This window comes from Suillus clintonianus (assembly GCF_016758775.1).
Source record: "Suillus clintonianus strain FC179 chromosome Unknown DEU56scaffold_138, whole genome shotgun sequence".
Taxonomy (NCBI): domain Eukaryota; kingdom Fungi; phylum Basidiomycota; class Agaricomycetes; order Boletales; family Suillaceae; genus Suillus; species Suillus clintonianus.
In genome coordinates this window covers 66,464-84,231 of record NW_024539362.1, presented here as the reverse complement: position 1 = coordinate 84,231, position 17,768 = coordinate 66,464, and the positions used below count along the sequence as shown (strand labels likewise).

At 48.3% G+C, this 17,768-nt stretch overlaps 6 protein-coding genes across 6 annotated transcripts; 1 reads left to right on the top strand and 5 right to left on the bottom strand.

Moving 5' to 3' along the window:
* Positions 1-1,252: 1,252 nt before the first annotated feature.
* Positions 1,253-2,300, bottom strand: DEU56DRAFT_761026 (uncharacterized protein; the record flags this gene model as incomplete). Its single annotated transcript, XM_041350493.1, has 7 exons — positions 1,253-1,399; positions 1,466-1,587; positions 1,644-1,754; positions 1,810-1,899; positions 1,990-2,020; positions 2,061-2,137; positions 2,279-2,300. The coding sequence occupies 7 exons, from the start codon at positions 2,298-2,300 to the stop codon at positions 1,253-1,255; spliced, it is 600 nt and encodes a 199-aa protein (XP_041202458.1).
* On the bottom strand, positions 2,070-2,721 carry DEU56DRAFT_836639 (uncharacterized protein). Its single transcript, XM_041354809.1, has 6 exons — positions 2,702-2,721; positions 2,615-2,647; positions 2,453-2,549; positions 2,279-2,395; positions 2,190-2,222; positions 2,070-2,137 (listed from the first exon to the last, which is right to left on the bottom strand). The coding sequence occupies exons 1-4, from the start codon at positions 2,714-2,716 to the stop codon at positions 2,319-2,321; spliced, it is 222 nt and encodes a 73-aa protein (XP_041202457.1). The 5' UTR covers positions 2,717-2,721; the 3' UTR covers positions 2,070-2,137; positions 2,190-2,222; positions 2,279-2,318.
* An 885-nt stretch (positions 2,722-3,606) lies between these two features.
* DEU56DRAFT_836635 (autophagy-related protein 13-domain-containing protein) lies at positions 3,607-6,478 on the bottom strand. The gene is made up of 5 exons (XM_041354808.1): positions 6,162-6,478; positions 5,643-6,114; positions 5,014-5,573; positions 4,578-4,964; positions 3,607-4,425 (listed from the first exon to the last, which is right to left on the bottom strand). The coding sequence occupies exons 1-5, from the start codon at positions 6,282-6,284 to the stop codon at positions 3,901-3,903; spliced, it is 2,067 nt and encodes a 688-aa protein (XP_041202456.1). The 5' UTR covers positions 6,285-6,478; the 3' UTR covers positions 3,607-3,900.
* A 922-nt stretch (positions 6,479-7,400) lies between these two features.
* Positions 7,401-9,456, bottom strand: DEU56DRAFT_761024 (glycoside hydrolase family 18 protein; the record flags this gene model as incomplete). The annotated part of the gene is made up of 13 exons (XM_041350492.1): positions 7,401-7,441; positions 7,505-7,554; positions 7,611-7,639; positions 7,692-8,187; positions 8,241-8,260; positions 8,314-8,354; positions 8,402-8,482; positions 8,535-8,551; positions 8,600-8,689; positions 8,759-8,951; positions 9,028-9,251; positions 9,310-9,317; positions 9,367-9,456. 13 exons carry the CDS (start codon positions 9,454-9,456, stop codon positions 7,401-7,403), a joined length of 1,380 nt encoding a protein of 459 aa, XP_041202455.1.
* Positions 9,457-11,799: 2,343 nt separating this feature from the next.
* On the bottom strand, positions 11,800-13,737 carry DEU56DRAFT_124139 (glycoside hydrolase family 18 protein). The gene is made up of 13 exons (XM_041344661.1): positions 13,674-13,737; positions 13,436-13,623; positions 13,375-13,382; positions 13,240-13,321; positions 13,101-13,184; positions 12,801-13,045; positions 12,662-12,751; positions 12,591-12,607; positions 12,450-12,530; positions 12,355-12,395; positions 12,277-12,296; positions 12,043-12,227; positions 11,800-11,991 (listed from the first exon to the last, which is right to left on the bottom strand). Exons 2-13 carry the CDS (start codon positions 13,532-13,534, stop codon positions 11,939-11,941), a joined length of 1,005 nt encoding a protein of 334 aa, XP_041202454.1. The 5' UTR covers positions 13,535-13,623; positions 13,674-13,737; the 3' UTR covers positions 11,800-11,938.
* Positions 13,738-17,308: 3,571 nt separating this feature from the next.
* On the top strand, positions 17,309-17,739 carry DEU56DRAFT_761021 (uncharacterized protein; the record flags this gene model as incomplete). Its single annotated transcript, XM_041350491.1, has 2 exons — positions 17,309-17,387; positions 17,447-17,739. 2 exons carry the CDS (start codon positions 17,309-17,311, stop codon positions 17,737-17,739), a joined length of 372 nt encoding a protein of 123 aa, XP_041202453.1.
* Positions 17,740-17,768: the final 29 nt, after the last annotated feature.

Sequence of the window (17,768 nt, the reverse complement as noted above, 5' to 3'; positions counted from 1 at the left end):
ACTGCCAGGAGGACGACCGATTTTCTGAATTTTGAGGATTGAAAGTCCTCCACAAGCGGCGACAAGCCTCGGGCTTTTTTGGACGAAGAGGCCGTACTCAAGCCGTACCAGTATAGTCCGTGTATATTTCCCGAATGATTTGATCCATGCTTGGTGGACGAACGAACAAAGCAGCATGCGGCCCTGAGTACGCTGTGCGGCTCAGTCAAGTCAACAGGAACGATTATTTGTTGGCAAGAAGAACGAACCTTACAAGTAAGCTTCAAGAACCTCTATCAAAGTTCTGCTAACTTTCAGCCCTCCATATGAAGAAGTATGAGCCGATTCTGAAACGTTAGCAGAGGCACTGTCGCCTCATCCTCACACCGTCGTACCTCCTAGTAAATTCAGAGGCTGCGTGCTTGCGACTGTCAAATGCTTGTGCTACGATAGGCTAGCTACTACTAGTCTGAGAAATTCGGGCCCATCGGGCATTTGCGGATTTGTTCATTCGCTTGATTCAGAAGTTCGCTCGAAGCCCTGCTCAAGGTTTGAAATTGACACCATCCTTCAGAGCTTCAAACTTCTTTATCAGTGTGTACTGCACTGCGCACCGCTACGAACAGCGGGGAATGCATGAATTATTTGAGTTTGGGACGACTCTCGTGAGTGCATTAGTTCGAATTGTACATTTTGGTCGTGTGCAGGGTCCAGGAGATGTCGGCGGCCGTCACAGCAAGGTGTACGGTACGACTCAAGCTCACATAGTACTGACATGTAAATTTTTCGACAATAATATCTAGCACTATATGCGGTTTCACGTCACAAATTTTCATCTAAGACAACTTGAAGCGTCTTAATATCTAGTGAGTGATCATCATGATCCACACCTAACAGCCGAGGTGTGTTAATATGACAAGATCTACATTCAGACCCCATGGAAGTGCTATTATTTCACCGATGTATCGCGTTCTTACCTCCTCTGGTACGAGAGTCTCCGCTTATTCACCATATGATGGGCGTTCATCCAAAAGTTTGACTTAGTCATTGTTACATCTAGGAAGTGCCTCTGGTTACCTGCAATTCTGTGGAGGTTTTGGATTAAAAGACGACAATCTTCAACACGTCTAGGGCACTTTATCTCAACAAGCAATCAAAATCAACACGCAGTCGACCCAAAAAACCCCATCGCACGAACTTTAGAAACATGCATTCCTCCTCGAGTCCCGAATCTGACCAAGCACACCTCCCTCAAACGACGCTGAATCAGGATTTACGCCGAACGACTCGCAAATGAGATGTCGAGCTGAGGAATAATAAACACAATGTTCGACACAAGAACGTCGGAGCCTTGTACGTGCTGATCAATTTGCCAGAGATGAAGGTGCATGCGCAAGGCAAGAATGGTCAGGATGATAATCTGGAAACTGCATGTGTTGTGGGTATTATTAGTAGGAAGGCGCAAAAGGCTGGGGAGTGCGCGTACTCTTGGAACATGGTCTGGTACTGGTACTGGATTGCGGAATATCAATGGTTCGGTCATAGAGGGGCTGAGTGGTTCACCCACATGGAGGAGCAGCAATGCAAGAACGTTCACCCCCGATAAAACTTCGGAACAATAATTATCATCGATGAGCACGGAAAAAATGCATATTCTGACTCACAGAGGCCGCATGCATAGTAGAATATGTTATGCTTCACCAGGACGGCGTACAGAGGGCCGCTGGTCATGCGCCAACTCTGTATAGCACGTATGAGCGTGAGTAACATGAGGCCTGGAGAGCGTCGATCAGCGTGCGTATCTGCATATGCATGCTCCCTGCGACAGACCAAGTTCAAATGCAAATAAGAGAAGAAACGGCATGAAGTTGTCAACGCTGTCCGAGCAACCTGTGATGCCCGGGATCGCGCTGGTCGCATCTATAAAAGCAGATAAAGCATATGGAACTCCAAGGGAGGGTGAGAGCGCGTACATGATATGGTGGCGGTAGTGACCAATGTGGTACTTACGAATGCGACGACGAAAACCTGACTGATGTATCTACCACGAGTTTCAGGCGCAATGCGGGCATGGGACTCACAAGAAAGGCGGTCAGCATGGCTGCGAGCACAAATTTATTGTTCTTCCAGAGCGCATATGTTCTGAGCACAAAAAAGCCTGGATGAATGGGATCAAGAACGTGTGTATGTCATAGAGAAGAGAGAGATACATTCAGAGCAAGAGAGCGATATTAGGCTGAAACCTGTGAGAGGAAAGGGCAGCACTCGGCACGAATGTATGTATTTGATGTGAACGTACATGAGGAAATATTGACCAACATCTTGCATTCCTGACGATGTCACGCAGTAAGTAGTTGATACGGCCCGTCCACCGCACGTTCACATACGTCAGGGTTCTCATTCGGGATGAAGTTCACTGAAACATGTCATGTCAATTAATCGCTGGAACAATACGTGTTGAAGCCGAACGCACGATATAGATGGCCGATTAAGAGGAGAAAGGGCACGAATCGTGTAACGATATAAAGACCTTTCACCTTAGTCCAGCGCGATTGAAGCAAGAACGTCCACTTTGACCAGTGAGTTATGGTCAATATGGAAAGGTAGGCTTATCATGAACACATAAGTGCATTACCTCCTGGTGAAGTGAACAAGCATAATCATAGGTCTGGATAAGTTCAATTAAACACGGATAGACGGAAACACGTCAAGACAAGCCCACCCAAAATGTAGCCATCGACGCTGTGTTGTGTCAGGACAAGGAAGAGCGGTTCAGACGAGTACGCACTGTATATATACTGGCGGTACACGATCGATCATCTATTGTTATCAAGGCCCTCGTATCGACAAGAAAGAGACGCACTGTGTAGGTCTGGAGACTCTTCGCCAGTGTGAAATCATCAGACGAATACTCCGTCTCCATTTGGTCGAAGAGGCAAAAAATGGGTTTCGTACACGAGGGTTGCACACTGCGCACCTTCTCATCTCCAGCCGGGAATCAAGCAAAAGCGGGGCAATGCCATGGGCGCTCAAGTTTCGTCGTTTATGCGGTCTTGAAGCTCTGCCTTTAACTTTTCGGACAGGTAAACTCAAATACGGTGTATGCATATACGTACATCAAGTGCTGCCAGGGCCACTCCGGGATTCGGAAGACCAGCGTATTGCAGCCTCCGCCAGTAGCTTGCTTTATAATTAAATCAACATGCAATCTGGAGCCAGCGCAGATGATGTTGATGTGGACTTAGTAGTAGGCTTGTCGAGAGATACAGCCCAGCTGGTAATTATCGTGCAGGAGACAGGGAAATTAGAGGAACGCCGGTAGCACCCTGTACATATTAGTTTGAAAAATCCCGTCAACACCGGAAATATGATCATGAAAACCTTATAATTACGCTATAGCGCAGGCCTGCAAGTTTGTTACAAAAAAAAGTTGACTGGTACGTGACCAGCCTAGGAGCGCGGAAACTTTCGAGTGCAGTTTTCGGTCATACGAAAATGTGACGTGTTAACGATCAACCGCCTGGCAGAGGCAATCATTGAATCAACTCAACTCCTCGCCAAAATATGATTAGCTAATAGCGCCAGGCAGCCGTTGGAAGTTGGAACTCAATAAACTCCCAGACACAGACCAAGTCATGAATACATGTCATTCGTGGATCCAGTCAACCTTGCGTATAGAACTTATGCATATGATAAAGACGAGAGTTCGGGTATGCATGAACGATAGCTAATGAAGCAAATGGCTAAAAAAATGCGTGAAGATAATATAACAACGAGGACGATGCCATGAAAAAAATCAGCAGACTCGCCCGGTAACTCTTCTGATCCACACGGCTTGCAGAAAACAGAAAACGCAAAGCCGACCCCACCCCACCCCCGCAAGTCAGTCATATGACCAAGAGATCACATCACATACATGCGTCAGCGAGGGCCCACTCTTCGCGCCCTCGGCTCCTCATCGAGCTCCAACTTCCCCATCACTTCTGCAGACCCGCCACTCGAAGCTATGTCGTTGGCACTCATGCTGCGTAAGGAGCCAAGTCTCGGCATTGATGTATCCCGCCGGGTCCCCACACCCTCTGCACGTCTCATACCTCTGGTCTCTCCTTCTCCATGTCCACTCGAACTCGAAATAGGGCTACCGCCCGCTGAATCTCCACCCATACTGCCTCGTCTCCGGCCGCCACTGCCACCAAGTCCCTCCAAGCTCGCAAGGAACATTTCGTTCATGTGACGCAAACGTTCGTCGACTTCTGATTGTTGCGTCAACATCGGACCCGCGGAACCCGTGGAGTCGGATTTAGTATGCGAGGGCGTAGTGGGTGGGCCCTGCGCAGACGCGGGCAAAGGTTGGCGTTGGATGTTAAGTGGCTTCCGCGCATCAATATCCTTGACAAAGATGGATATCTCATCATCATCAGTGGGTACACCAAGGAAGGAGGTGCTCTGCACAGGAACGTTATCAGCACTACGTTCCGTCTATAAATAAACAATGAAACAATGATGAAAAATGAAGCAACGTGCAACGCAATGCAATACCAGTTAGGTCGATATGCAATGTGAGGGATAATGTATAATAAGGCAACGAGGTCGCTCACCTCTGCTCGTTCCCCGCTTCCTGTACTTCCGACACTCCCCCCACCTCCTGCTGCAGCGTAGCGATGTCCAAAACTGCTGGAATAACGTTTCCTGGCTGGAATCTTCGGAGATGTGTCGTCGCCTTCTGACCGGCCTCCGATGCTACTGGGTGATTGCCTGCCAAATCCAATCGAGGAGTGGGGAACACGAGAGGAGTTCGGCGACGTTGGGACAGGGCGAGCAGGCAGTGATGGATTGCCTGCGGCGAGTGGCGACGGTTGACGTAGAGAAGGCGAAGGTGAGTGGAGGGACGGAGAGCCAGACGACAGCGTGGATGTCTTGAATGGATGGACCGGGTTGATACCCGGTCTTCGAATCGCAAGTGGCCCCGGGGCAGAGGGAAGGTCCTGAAGACACGTCAGTCACCGACGAATAGAATCAGATGATGGTACTGACAGCACTACTACTCCTCCCTCCCATACTCTCCAATCTCACGCGTGCAGCAGCGGAAACACCCGAAAAGTGACCCGTTTCTTCCTTGGACCAAGCGGTACTCGAGTCTTGACGTGAGGAGGCGATCGAGAGGGCAGACGTGGATCCTGCAGTGATCCCGGCACCAGTGGAGGTACGACTCATGGGGAAACCACCCAAGCGTGGGCTCTGGCTGGCTGGCATGGAGTTTGTACGTGAGTGAGAATTTGCGGCGGGGAGAACAAAACGATCTGCGATCGAGGACGACGGCGGTGACTTTGGCAGAGATGGGCGCATTGATAGACTTCCTGGAAGACCGGTTAAGGAATCACGCTGCTGGTTCTTCGCAAGGGTAGGGGTAAACTCCGGCCCTTCATCAAGAGAGAGGAAACGGGAGGAGAGGAGAGACTCGAGTTCGTCGAGCTGGAAGTTGGGAGAAGAGAGGTAATTGATAGAAAGGGAGAGTGTACCCGTGGGGTGTGGAATAGCAGGGAAGAGATGTGTTTGGTGCTGTAGAGGGGTAGCATTGGGTGCAGGGGGCGTGTCTTCATTGGACGGAAATGAATGTGATGAAATGAGATGAAGCCACGAGGTTTAAAGGTAACGTGACTTACCGAAATCGAGGATGTCAGTCGCGCTAACGCCGTCGTCGAGGCCCTTGACGCGCAGATGGATACTTAGGTTACCGTTCCGGTATGCATTGCTTGTGCGCCTCCTAAGCTTCTTGTAAAGCTTCCAGGAGGGAAGAATACGAAGTAGACTGTAGATACTACGGAAGAGAGGTATTCCATGTTTGTAAATGGTAGATGGCGCTACACTGTCGGCGTCACTGTCACCAGGAGCTTCTGAAAAGCTAGGAGTAAAATTGAGCAACCAATTCTCGAGTACGATGTGCTTTGGAGTGGGGTCGACGCGCGAGCGAGAGGAATCATGTGCAAGGTGGACCAAGACTTGATTAGTGACGAGGTCTGGAACGGAAAGCAGGACCTGGAGTTCAAACTGAGGTGGCGCAGGTGCAGTAGATACTGCCTTGTATGTACGCAGATGGTCCTTGAAGAGGTCAGAGTCTGGTGTTTCAAGGTTAAACTGGAAGGAGGTTAGCTCATTGTTGTCGACCTGAAGGAGTTACATACCCATTTGTCGACCTTTGACTGAGACTTTAGCTCAGAAGTGGCCCTAGCATTTGAGACGACGAGACAAAGCTTTGTGTAGAATCTGTGTGCTATCTGGTCGGCCTTCTGTATGTCATTGGACATGGTAAGGGAGGGTTATGGTATTGGAGTAGTATGGAACGGGTAGTAGAAGAAAGAAATTAGAGAAGAAACGACATTAGGGTTACAAAGTCTAGTAAGAATGAAAGCACGGTCAGAAATGAGATGAAGGGCGAAGGCGTGTTCAGCACGCAGTATGAGTCCGCAGGGGTAATGAGACAGGACAGCAACCGTAAGCTGGGAAACCAAGAAAGCTTTCCTTTTTCAGTTACCTTTCAATCTAAACTGAGCTTACATAAACAACACAAAGCACTAGATAACGGTACCGTCAGTGATGACGTGTAAATGCTTCAACCCCCTCACTGAGGGTATCCTCGGAACCCTTTATCCATTTTCTGACTGGGGCTGCCTACCAAAGTCTGTCACAGATACTTTCACATGAAACGGGTGTAAGCTTCTGGACATCCCAATTCATGTCGGGCCGACGCACTGCTGTCCAGAGACTAGGGCTTCAACTTCCAAGGTTAAACTTCAGGAGCGACGACCGCACTCGAGCGGAAAGACTAGAACCATTGTCGATATTGGCCCAGATGTGGCCCTCGCGCTTGACACCCCAGCTACTTTATTTCATTATTCAGCCAGGCCATCAACTTGATGTGTCCTATCTGTTCGGGCTTTCCCGTATTCCATAAAGTCAGATAGACTAGTATCAATTGGGTAGTGGAGAGAAGTCTTCGCAAAAATGGGACCACATCAGTCGGGCACAATCATGCCGCACGTCGTGATCAGCAACGAGACGAGGGCAAGGCGTGTTTAGCACGCAGCCCACAGCATGTACAGCAGCTTGGCGCTTAGCGCTTATCGCTTATTGTGAATGACACCCATCTTAACGTTTCAAATTTCTATATTGGGTGGATGGGATGGGACAGGGAAAGAATGATCACATTCTACCCCAACACGTGAAGGACAAAGAGATGCATGCGAGCATCAAGGCGTCCAGAGCAGCAACAAATAGCGGGGAATGTTGAAATTCATTGGTACATTGTAGAACACGTCATATTATAAAAATTTGTTGTACATAGGTAGAAAATATTAGGCCAGTCTAACAACGGCCGACAAAATCTCCAGATCTAAAAAAACAAAGGCGCGGAAGCAGAAAGGTCATGCGCACACGCCATCGTACGTCCAGTCACCAGCCGCGCCTAAAGATCATCACAACCGGTGTCAGAGAAACTAGCAGCGTCACACCGGAAGCTTTCACTCACCGCCCGGAACATCATTCTCCGACCACCACTTCGCAGTCCAGAGGTCCCCGCTGTCATAATATCATACGTCAAATTCCAATAAATACAAGTCACCTTGCACACGCACCTATATGTGACTTCGTTGCCTCCAACATACTAAGTAGAGTGATTAGACTCGAAGAATTGCGCATTATATACATGAACTCACAGCAACACCGGTTTGCCATGCTGCCACACCGGCGCAGGATACAGTCCCCGACGTTGTTGTGGGAGAAGGACTTGATGTTGTGCTTGTGCTAGTCGTGCTCGTTTTGCTGGTGCTCGTCGTGCTCGTCGTGGTAGTAGTCGTTGTAGTCGTAGTCGATGTGGTCGTAGTCGATGTGGCCGTAGTCGTAGTCGTCGGCGGAGGGGCAGTACCGCCTGTCAGTGCATTCTTTACAGATATATCGTATCTGCTATTCGCTGAAGGCGCAAAATAAGTCACAAGTGCATAGAAGCAGTGCATAACCGCTTTACCGTACGCCTGAGACGCGTCCCACAACATGACGCCTCCGAAGGATGAATATTGGGCCATTGTTTGCTGGATGATCGTGGTAAACGTCGATGGGCTGACATATCCGGATCCAGCTGCACTCGATGATGCTGGGGCACCAATGTATACTTTGACATTTGGATTAGGGGATACCGTCTTTGCCCAGTTATCCCTGTGCTTTGGTAAGGCCAAAAAAACCTGGGCCAGTCAAAAGAGGTCATATACCATGTGCCAAAGTCCCAGGCCTACGATTCACATTATTAGCTGCTGATAATTGATCAACCTATGGGATGCTTACATTCGGGTTGTTGTAATTCGTCAAACCGCAATAGTTGTTATCTAGGACCGTGTGAGAAGTTGAAACTTAAAATGAAAATATAACTCACAAAACTGGACATATACAGCGTCAAATCCAAACGAGTTCAGAGTAGCACCAATGTAGGCATCGGGGTAAGGACATTGAGGCGCTGAAAGATCAATATTAGCAACACTCGTCGTGCGAAGCATCAGATATCGAACCCGCAGTGATGTAGTACCTGTAAGGACTGTTAGAAATAAAATCAAAGGCGTGAGGAATGACGTACGGTTTACTGCCACCATTCATCAAGTTGCGAAGAGCACTCAAAAAGGATACAAATCCAGTCTGAGAGCCACCTTCGATGTCCATATCAATGCTGGATTTGAAGTTAGATCACACATTTTTCAGAGAGATGTTGCATTATTACCCGTCCAATACAGCGGACCCGAAAGGACGCGTGGTACTTGAACCTCCCAGGAAAAGATCCCAGATAGTCTGGGCATATGCTGCTGCTTGAGTGTCATTTGCAAAGCCGTTAGAACCTGTCGCTCCTCCCAACGAGATCGTGACGATTTTTCCTGCAGCTTGACAAGTCTCAATACTTGATGCGAGGAACGAGCAATTGGGGAGGTTCGTCCCTGGGAAAACAGGGTCATCGGAAGTGTTGCAAGTCTGCAGCCGGTTAGACAGGCACAGGCAATCAGAAATGAGAACTTGCGTTTGCAAGGTTGATGGACGGGAGATTGCCAGTCGAGTAAAACTCGTCTAGGAAGGCTACGGGAAAGGTGTTGATCACGTTGTCCTGCGATAAAGAGTTGAGGTTAATTTTCCAATATAATATGGGAATAGGGCCAACATTGCAATAGTAAGAGATCGTCTGCTGCCAATGTGCAGTATCGGCGGAATTCACGGCTCCATACGAGTTCTGACCCCAGTACCTGCAACCATAGGTCATCGGTAACGGATATATGCGTCTTATGTTCATAATCCACTCACACAGCCAGCTAGTCAAAGTTGTCAATCACACGTCAAACAAGAGGAAGGCTAACTGACATTCTGGTTTGATGACATGTCGAACACCGCAATAGCGCGGGTGATGAGATGCAGCAGCAGCACACACGTCAGGCTTGATATGGAAAACATCGGGACGACTGTTGATGAAGTAGAGCAGTGACAGAACGGGGGTCAATGGCCGGCAACGTATTATTGCACAGTACCGCTTCCTCTTTATGCAGCACAAAATGCGGATGCGATGGCAGATAGAAGTCTCAACGAACCTGATACGGAAGGGGTCATGCTTCATGATAGTATGACTGCAACGATTGTGCCTGCCATATCGGCGATGGACAACTCAGCTGAACCATTCGGGGCAGCTGAGTCTTGCTCATGCAGGAGTTGAGTCGCATGTCATTGGGATGCATATGGAGTTCTGGTACACTATCCATGTGATACGACCAAACAAGAGCATGAACGACTAGGGCCTTGTTAGAGCCAAGTGAGCGTCCAATAGGGGTCATCTGCTAAATTTTCGTTACTTCTGCACCATCCAAGAATATACAATATAGCACTTGACGCGCCTTTGTCAACGGCACTGGAGGAGTGACTTCCACGGTGCTTAGATAAGGGATTTCTTCTCCAGCGAGATCCCCTAAGAATACATGAGGCAAGGGCGACGTACCTGAGGAAATCCACAAGGCCCTCTTCGTCACGTCGTGACTTAGATTAGGACCGCCAAGTGGCCGTCAGAGTGTATATCAAGCCTAGTAACTTCCATGTTGGCACACCCGAAGTCACTACAAGCCGAACCTTTGAAGCACATGCTTTGCCCACGAAATACTTCCGATGCGTATCAGAAGATCCGTGGAATACTCCGATAGGACCTATAATGGAAGTAGAGGCAACTCAAAGTAAGTATCAAAACAATCTTCTTGGACTTCACACTTTGACTGGGCGCTCAGTACTTGATGTGGTCGATGTATATCTGGGAGGTCTAGCTTGTGCACGGGTACAATCAACAAACCACCAGGTGCTCCTAAAGGTTCGGCGTGGTCGTGGCGGCCGAGCCAGATTCAGAGCACGTGAGCTGGGTGAAGCTCTTACCAGTAGCACCTAGATCAACTTAAGTTAGTTTTGTTCCGGTAATCGACGGGAGCTGGTCGTAGCTTCAAGGAGAAGTCTCAAAGTATCTTTGTTTGCCTCGCCAAACAACATGACTCATCAATACTGCTAATTTTATTCTTCAAGTGCTCAGTTAGAACAGCGAACTGTATAGGATTCCCTCACAGGCCTTCAACCCAAACTTCAGCATTTGCGATCACTAGCGGAAGGTGTGGACACTGGACACCCCACGACGTCGCGTAAATGCTAGGCACGACACTGTTATGGGCCATCGTCAGCTCAGGTACCACTATTTTCTGTCGGAATAGTTTCTAAAGTCCATTGGGCACAATTTGGATAGACACACAGGAGCGCACCTCCAGGTAAGTACATCATCATATGATGACCACATCGCCGTCCAAACATATCCGCTAAGATTGGAATTTGGATCCTCACTGGCAGGTGACCATCGAGACTGTTCGCCGTCGCCTACTTTTGGCACATGTTCGGCATGGAATCTTACTGTTGCTGTCAGTTAAGTCTCGACGTCCACCTAGAGCGATCAGGTCGCATATGAACAATGAATTTTAGCCAAAGTCTCGCCTCCGCAGTTTCGGTGATCAGCCCCTTGCGTCATGTGGGATTTAACGGCTTTATACTGTGTTATTCCCCCGCACTCCTTGTCATCGTCGTATAATGCGGCTGGTCACGACAGGTGTAAACGGGAATTAGGTAAAAGCCTCCGTAGATGTTCCCTTCTGAGTCATCGAACTCATTCGATTCGGATTTCTCGCCTATGACAAGGCTCCCACCTGACCAGTTTCTTCCGAGCTTCAAGACAACAAACCAGATGATCATCTTTTTGGACGATCGCATGAGCGAGATTTTGGACCCTGCCAGAGGAGAAATGTGATAACAATCTCAGATCTTGAAGATCGTGAGACTTCATTGCAAACTTCCAACTTCCAAGCCAATGGTGAAGATATCGATTTCGACTCCGACGGAGGCAGCGACGATTTAGCGCTGCAGCATCAATCACGCGCGCAGTTGTACTTTATTCGTGGCAGCGGCTTGGGGTTGGATGCCTGTAATCCAACTAAGTATCGTATCATATCACATCATATCTTTTCAAAGTGATCCTTAGTTTTGACATCGCTTATCTACGAAAACTATGGATACCATGAAAACAAATTTCTTTATCTCGATACGATGAACGCACTCTTCACAGATAGGCTGTTGAGGATCTGCTGTCGCACCTTTGGCGATATATATAATACAGTACTAGTAATAAGTATTGCATACCGCTAATTTTTGACAATCCTGACAGTATGCAGGGCAGTATGAGCACATCTACTGACGTTGAAGTTACTTATAACAATACTTCAGAGATCTAGAACAGTCAGGCACACTGAGCCATTTACTATATTGACACCTATTGACACAAACAATTTCTAATAAGACGCGGTACCTGGCGATGGGAGGAAACCACCGAGGTACGCAGTTAAGTAAAGATAACTGTCAGTCTTCGTCATGGGTGAGATTTCAAAGCTTGTTTGACTGCTTTGTCATAGCGATGATTGGCTGAGGCAGTAGAATTATGGAAAGCTGTGAAGAAGGGTAGGTTCGACGCACCGTGCGCGTCTGATACATCCCATAACATAACCCCTCCAAAGGAAGAGTAGTTAGACCGAGTCTGCTGGATTATTGTCGTCATTTGCTTGGAGTTGACATAACCAGACCCCGCAGCAGATGACGCGGGCGCGCCGATATAAACCTTGACGTCACGATTGGGTGAGACGTTTTTTGCCCACTTGTCCCTAATAGGGGTTAGGAAGTAAGATGCGAACTACACATGTCGGTACGTACCAGGTGGCAAAGTTCCAGTCCTGTGCTCAACGACCCTATTGAGGAATACGGTACAGGACAGAAGACATCGTAACTTACATTTCGATTGTTGTAGTGCTTCAGACCGCAATAGTTATTGTCTGTGAGTGATGGTCAAACATAAAAACAGCGGGGCCATTAAGACAAAGACGGACAAAACTGGACATATACTGCATCAAATCCCACTGTATTGAGTGTCTTTCCGATGTAGCCGTCTGGGTAAGGACATTGTGGCGCTGGAGTAAATGTCGGATGTGAAAACAAAATGAGTGTCAACTGAAAGTGTTTTGGCTTACCAGCAGTAATATAATACCTGCACAAGTGATACATAAACCAATGCTCATATCAGAAGAGAAATGGAATTCACTTCTTCTTGCTCCGATTCATAAGTTTCCTAAGCGCAGTCAAAAAGGAAACATAGCCTGTCTGCGAACCACCCTCGATGTCCATGTCGATTCTACCCTATGTTCAGGACAAGTCTGAAGATCTAAAAAAAACCAACTGACCCGTCAAGAATTGCAGATCCAAAGGGACGTGTCTTGCTCGTTCCACCCAGAAATAGATTCCATATAGTCTTAGCGTAAGCAGCGGCCTGAGCGTCGTTCTGAAAGTGGATATTTCCCGATCCGCCACCAAGTGAGATGGTAACTGCCTTTCCCGCCGACTGGCACATTTCGATGTCCGAGGCAAGAAAAGAGCAATTCAGCAAGCCAGTGCCTGGGAAATAGTCGGCATTGCCGGAGTTGCAGATCTGCTCATGAGCCTAGAGTCAGCACGATCCGGAACGAAGGTCACGAATTACCCACATTCGCTAAATCGATCGACGGGAGATTACCTTCCGCATAGCTGTCTACGAGGAAGGCTATGGGAAAGGTGTCAATAACATTGTCCTGAGAGACTCAGAGTCAAGCGGCGACTCGGAACTTTAGATGAAAGGAAATTAACCTTGCAGTAGTATGAAAGTGTCTGCTGCCAGTGAGCAGTATTGTCGGGATTAATGGCTCCGTATGAATTCTGACCCCAGTAGCTGTTACACCCCAAAGTTCGTGGCTGACCTCGTAGATAACATATGGCACTTACACGGCCAGCTAATGGAGAAAGGATCAATGGTTAGGATCAAGGAAAATATACACAGCCTCACATTCTCGTTGGATAACATGTCGAATGCAACTGTTCCGTGGGTCATAATGCCAAGAAGGAGAGACGATAGTGTGAGGCGTAAGAAACCCGCAACAACCATAGTTGTCAGGGAGAGAATAGACAGGATCCAAGATTTCGATGGTGAACTGCTATCGTGCACTCCAGGTTTTTATGCTGGCCCCAAGAATCCTTGTGCTCCTTTCAGCTCAGAAGGAATAAACTTCTGTCACGAAACCTACCAGCTTCTCTCTACGAAAACGGTACGATTCCCCCCAAAACCGAAACGAAGTGTGACTCGTGAAATAGGGACAACCATTGCTGTTGGCAAGACATCAGCCCCATCATGCGATGCGTGCTGAAAGCTACAGATACGGGAGTCATGACAGGGGAGCGTGAGCAAAGGAGGTGCCAACTGACCAATACCAATTTCAATCGCCGGTTACATACACAGTTCTTCAGCGGATGTCCGTTCTTCTCGGATAGGTGTCTAGAAGATGGTGTTAGTCGTATTCGATATAAGTATACTTATGGCGTGCTATAGATTCAACTCTGGCCGGTTGCTCACCGAAATTTTCACCTGACTCAAAGCCCAGCGAGTCATTAGCGCAGCGCATTATAGCGCAAACAGATCATCGACCGTCAGAAACGTTCTGGGTCTCGGATGGCCATATTTGTCGAGCCCACAGGTGAGACGGTGAATAACTAGTGAAAGCTGGTTCGATATGAAAACCAGCAGTAGAAGATGTACTTCTGCATGCCTTCAGTAAGTTATGGAACATTACTTTCCAAGAATATATAATCAGATTCGGGGCCTGAAAGCACGAATGCGATCAGGAAATCGCCATATCGTCAACTGGTATGACTTACAGGCTCTAAAGTTCGGCTGCGAACTGTTCGGGATGTCAGTCGTCAGCGTGACGGTTGAATTCGAATCCAGCCAGGCCGCCATGCATTATGCATGATGCACGATCCTTGATGCTGACAGTGCCTGTTTAAATATTCTCTTCCATTTTGTCTCGTCTTGTTTTCTTACCTAAACTGTTCCACTGCACCACCGCCACCAGGACAACCCGGTGGCTGCTAAGGTTGGCGCTTATTTATTCCCACCTCATATGCGCTGCACGCCGAATACACGTTGTCAAAGCTTCAAGCTTCAAGTCGGAATGGTGCTACGCGTTTGAATCGACGGGCCAAAATCGAAGTAGAACCGCTCCGAGTCATCCTTGAGGAACATTAATGTCAGGTATGATCGTGGCGTGTTGGCCAACCAGTACCGTAACTACTAACGACATGGTTTCTCATTGGAAGGTCTCAATATCGACATCCTCTCCTTGGTCCTCTTCCTCAGTTGTTATTACTCCTCGCATTTGGCCAGGTTCGTTGCGTTCAATCTGCTTCCTTTCAAATTGGAAAGTAACCTTGCGACTTTTCTACGTAGCTCGTGAATGAGCCGCAAAATTCTACTACCGCTCAGGTGAAACATTCTCTATTGGCGGGCCGACCGTGCGCACCCCAAATATGGCTGTGGGCTATGGTGGGTGGGTTATGTGCTGGTGTAGCGGTGTTGACGATCACAGTATCGGAAGAACAAGCTTCATTCACCAATAATTATCAAGCATGTCGCGTGCATGGAAAGACACTGAAAATTGGTCGGCGCAGGCTGCTGGACCTATTATCAGTCCTACCCCTCCCACTCCTGCATAGCTATAGTGCAGGTGAGGGCCTTAACCGCAACGCCTCTAAAGAAATCACCTCCCCGTGCGATGTGGCCACGCCCAAGGGGATGCCTTATAAAGTGCTTCAAGAGTCAAGAGTCAAGACTCTTTCCTCCTTGTTCAGTCAACCTCCTGCAATAAGTACCAACAGGCATCGTTTCTTCGATTACACTAATGGAACCAGCTTCCTCCATGACCTCTTGTCCAGCTTCACATCGCTGACATAATACACTTCAGTCCTGCACACGACCACCAGCGCATGAGCCACTCATCAAGTTTCAGTGACATGACCTCTCCGCGGCCGATAGCTCTACAATATTGTCTTTTTTATGCTTCTTCGCCCATCTTGTTCAGATGGATCAGAATTCCCGGTGGCCATGTGCTTTCGCCCCCAACAATATCGATCGATCGATCTCACCGGCCACGGTGACGTATCTTTGCAGTTGCCCAGGACCAATCGAGTTCGCTTCCAGCACAACCATTAACATGCACGAATGGCCTCGATCTCAATCCGTCTGGCAAGAACGCAGAGGTCATATGTTTCGTTGTGAACCTCTTCCGGAGCTGGTTTTTGTAAGTTTTTGTTGAGGTGATCAGGGTGCAGCAGCCTGCTGCGCGTACTTTGATACTGACGAATCAAGAACTTGATTAGGGATTCAGTTTAACGTGTCCGTAGCTGATATGAACGCCAATATTTTGGTCGGCCCCTTGGTCTTGATATTAGTCGTATTCGATACGCAAACAGATCATCAATAGAGGTAGAGGCGGTGAGTATAGTGAAAGCTGATTTAATGACAACCAACCAACTGTAGAAGATGTACTTCTGCATGCCTTCAGTTGGTCATGGACTACTTTCAAGAATATAATGAGATTCGGGGCCTGAAAGCACGAAAGCGATCAGGAAATCGCCATATCGTCAAGGCTGGTGTGGTACGTGTGGTACCAGTATACAGGCTTCAGAGTTCGGGAAGCCAGTCGCCAGCGTGACGGTTGGATTCGAATTCAGCGAGGCCGCCATGCATGATGCATGCCTTGATGCTGACAGTGCCTGATCAAATATTCTCTTCCATTTTGTCTCGCTGATCTCTTACCTAAACTGTTCCAGCGCCACCGCCACCAGGACAACCCGGTGGCTGAAGGCTGTCGCTTGTTTATCCCCACCTCATGTGCGCTGCACGCCGAATACACGTTGTCAAAGCTTCAAGTCGGAACGGGTGCTATGCATCTGAATCGGCGGGCCAAAAACGAAGAGAAGCGTTAGTAGCACTGCCAGGCATGATCATGGCGTATTGGACCAAAGAATGGTACGAACAAACTTGCCAAATATGCTCGGACAATATCAGACTCGACAGGATTACTGAGGGCAAAGAGTTGACTGTGGCCGTATATTCCAAAACATGCAGCTTGAGGTCGCGCGTTGTTCTGTCGCAATGGTGAGCCGAACTACACACGATAAATGTCACGCAAATTCTCCCATTTGCGCACTAGTGGCTACTTAATCCCCTGCAGGAATTAGCCACATTCATTTCTCTTCCAGTTATATGTACAAATCTTGCCCGTACTAGTACTGATACTGCCCATGTGCTGCGACCTCCACCATGCCTGACAATGAGAACACCGTGCCGCTCCCGCTCCCTCCCCACTGGAAGGTCCCAGAATCTCAACACCCTCTTTTTGGTCCTCTCATTCAGTTATTATTTCGAGCTCTTTGTCTGATCTCAGTTCACCGACCGTCCTTGGACCACCACTGGAAATCCAAGTACGACGACCGAGAATGGGACAAGCACATGAGCCAGCTAGTAGGATAAATCAACAACAGTAATGTTGCGGTAGGTCCAACTCATGTTCTCCTGCTCGTGCTCCTTCATCTAGACCGCCATCATTCAGTGTGGATTACTTTTGGCCACGACTGCTGTCTTTTAAACGACGCCTCCGCCAATGACATCAGTCCTAGATTATGGCACCACACCTTCATATGTCCTTGCACTCTTCTCATTTTCCCATGCACTTGGTGGCATTCTGACCGGCACCGCTGTGATAGCAATATACCAATCCTGCGACAGGGAATGGTCAAGAAAGGCAAGTCCCTATCTGCTAATATGCACTACTTACTCAGATCCTGATATGGTACAGGATCTATCAGCAACACGGCTTCGTCTATGTCTCAGACTCTCATTCTTCTTCTCATCGCTTGGCCGTCAGTCTCGCTGTTCCTGTCGATAATTTTCCTCATGGCTGGTAAGTACTGCATAGATCCATCTTTTTCATACCACGTCGCTGACATATTTCCTCGAAAGCGATGTTGCACGCAGTGTTAACACCTAGCGTGGTCTGGCTCCGGACTATAGTAGGGCTGGAACTCATGTTATGGATATGGGCCTTGCCTGCCTTCATATTTTGCACTTTACCCGTGCGAATGCCGCAAGGTGATCATGAAGCGACCCCACTTAGCCAAAGCACGCCCACTGTATCACTGCATGGCTCTCGCAGCGCATTGATTGTATCTGGAAATGAGGAGAGTCCAGTCGTCAGTCCCGGCACCGCCCACTATGATAGGTTAACTGGGAGCAACTCCGGTGTTGAGAAGTAAACCATGAACCGCTGGTACGGTCGGCAAAT